The 1,727-nt window shown below is 47.0% G+C and overlaps 1 protein-coding gene across 1 annotated transcript in view; it reads right to left on the bottom strand.

The window, feature by feature from the left end:
- SLC44A5 (solute carrier family 44, member 5) overlaps positions 1-1,727 on the bottom strand; it is a 50,793-nt gene that overhangs the window by 7,665 nt on the left and 41,401 nt on the right. Inside the window, exons 16-17 of the mRNA XM_009883953.1 lie at positions 783-877; positions 285-388 (exon numbers count right to left, since the gene is read on the bottom strand). Of these exons, the coding sequence (XP_009882255.1) occupies positions 285-388; positions 783-877 (199 nt within the window). The remainder of the gene's footprint in view (positions 1-284; positions 389-782; positions 878-1,727) is intronic.

Below are 1,727 nucleotides of genomic sequence, written 5' to 3'. Positions count from 1 at the left end.
CAGGATTTCTGTTGCTGAATCAGAGGAGAAGTGAACCAGTTATGCCATCCCTTCCCACCTACTTTAGGCGGTGAGGGGGACGGACAAGGACAGGCATGAAAAGAGGCTGAGTTTAGAAGAAGAAAAAAAAGATCTTACTTTTTAATGGTAGGACCACATGCATTTCCTGAAAACTCCCATAAATCCCACTATTTATTCAGCAGATTCTATCACTGCTGGCGGTTGACCCACTTAGTATCTTAGTGTCCCAGACAGGGGAGATCACATGCAGAGGCAGCACATACCATGATGTAGGCATTTCTGTTTATAAATTTTAAGAATCTTTCCAAACACCAGAAACAGCATTTGAGGCAGCAGAGTAGAAATCTAGTGAAGGAGTTCTGTGTACCTGAAAAAAAGGAGAGAGGATATCATACGTAGAACTCAAGAACAGTCTTCAGAACATAGAAAGCTATTCAAAAGAAAATCTTAAACCGTGACAAAAGCAGAAACTTTTTTTTTTTTTCCTTCTAGGTATGGACTCTCTTTCTCAACCAAATTTAGCTAACGAGGTTTCACGCAGATCAGATCCACATCCTGCATGAATTTTGCATTAAGTTCCCAAGGACACAGACTCAATTTGAGTAAATCAGCACAAACTCACTGGCTTCAAATGGGACTACGATGGCTAAAAATAATGTGGAATTAATCTCTCTTCATTGCTGAAAAAACATCTTGGGAAAGTAAGGAAGTAGTTTACCAAAGGAGGTCTCAATAACCTAGAGCAGATTCATAAATCTCACCTTTCAGTTTGTGATCCAAGTACTCCAGTATTACTCTAATAAGCTGGACAATTGCAAGAATTAAGGCTCCAAATGCCAGCGAACCTGTATGGTAGCTGAAACAAAACACGTGACTGTTACGTTGCGCATATGCGTGTATGTACAATTATATATGTATGTGAGCATGTGTGTGTGTGTATATAAATAAAACTGTAACTGGAGGAAGGTCCATTCGTGGGAATTACCCATCCTAATGGATATTCATCCTGATCCACCAGAGAGAGGAACGGGATGAAGCCATTGGTGCTGCTGGAGTCGGTGCGAGTGCTGTGTCTGTGTGTCGATGTGTGGCCAGCTGTGAACGTATGTGTTGTATACATGTATTTGGGTGCATGCGCCTGCTGGGAATACCTGCTCAGCCTTGGTTGGACCTGGGGGCACGGGGTTGCAGCAGCCTTGCCGCTACCGGGCTGCAGGATTCAGCCTCCCCCTAACAACATTTCCCTGATTGTACTGGGTTTTGCTGGGACAGAGTTAATTTTCCTCACAGCATCTTGTAGGGTGCCATGTTTTAGATTGTGACGAAAACAGCGTTGGTAACAGGGGGATGCTGTAGCTATTGCTGAGCAGCGCTGAGGCCCTCTCCACTCCTCAGCCCACCCCACCAGCGATGGGCCGGGGGGCACAAGGAGCTGGGAGGGACACGGCTGACCCCAACTGACCAAAGGGATGTCCCACACCACATGACACAGCAATAAAAGTGGGGAGAAAAAGGAGCAAAGAGGGGCACTCAGAGTGACGGCGTTTGTCTGCCCAAGTCACCGTCAGGCGTGGTGGAGCCCGGCTGTCCTGGGGATGGCTGAACACCCGCCTGCCGTGGGCAGCGGGGGATGAATTCCTTGTTCGGCTTTGCTCGCGCACACAGCTTTGCTTTACCCACGGAACCGTCTTCATCTCAGCCCACGC

Source organism: Charadrius vociferus, unplaced genomic scaffold (assembly GCF_000708025.1).
Source record: "Charadrius vociferus isolate BGI_N301 unplaced genomic scaffold, ASM70802v2 scaffold423, whole genome shotgun sequence".
Taxonomy (NCBI): Eukaryota; Metazoa; Chordata; class Aves; order Charadriiformes; family Charadriidae; genus Charadrius; species Charadrius vociferus.
This window is presented reverse-complemented; position numbering and strand designations above follow the sequence as displayed.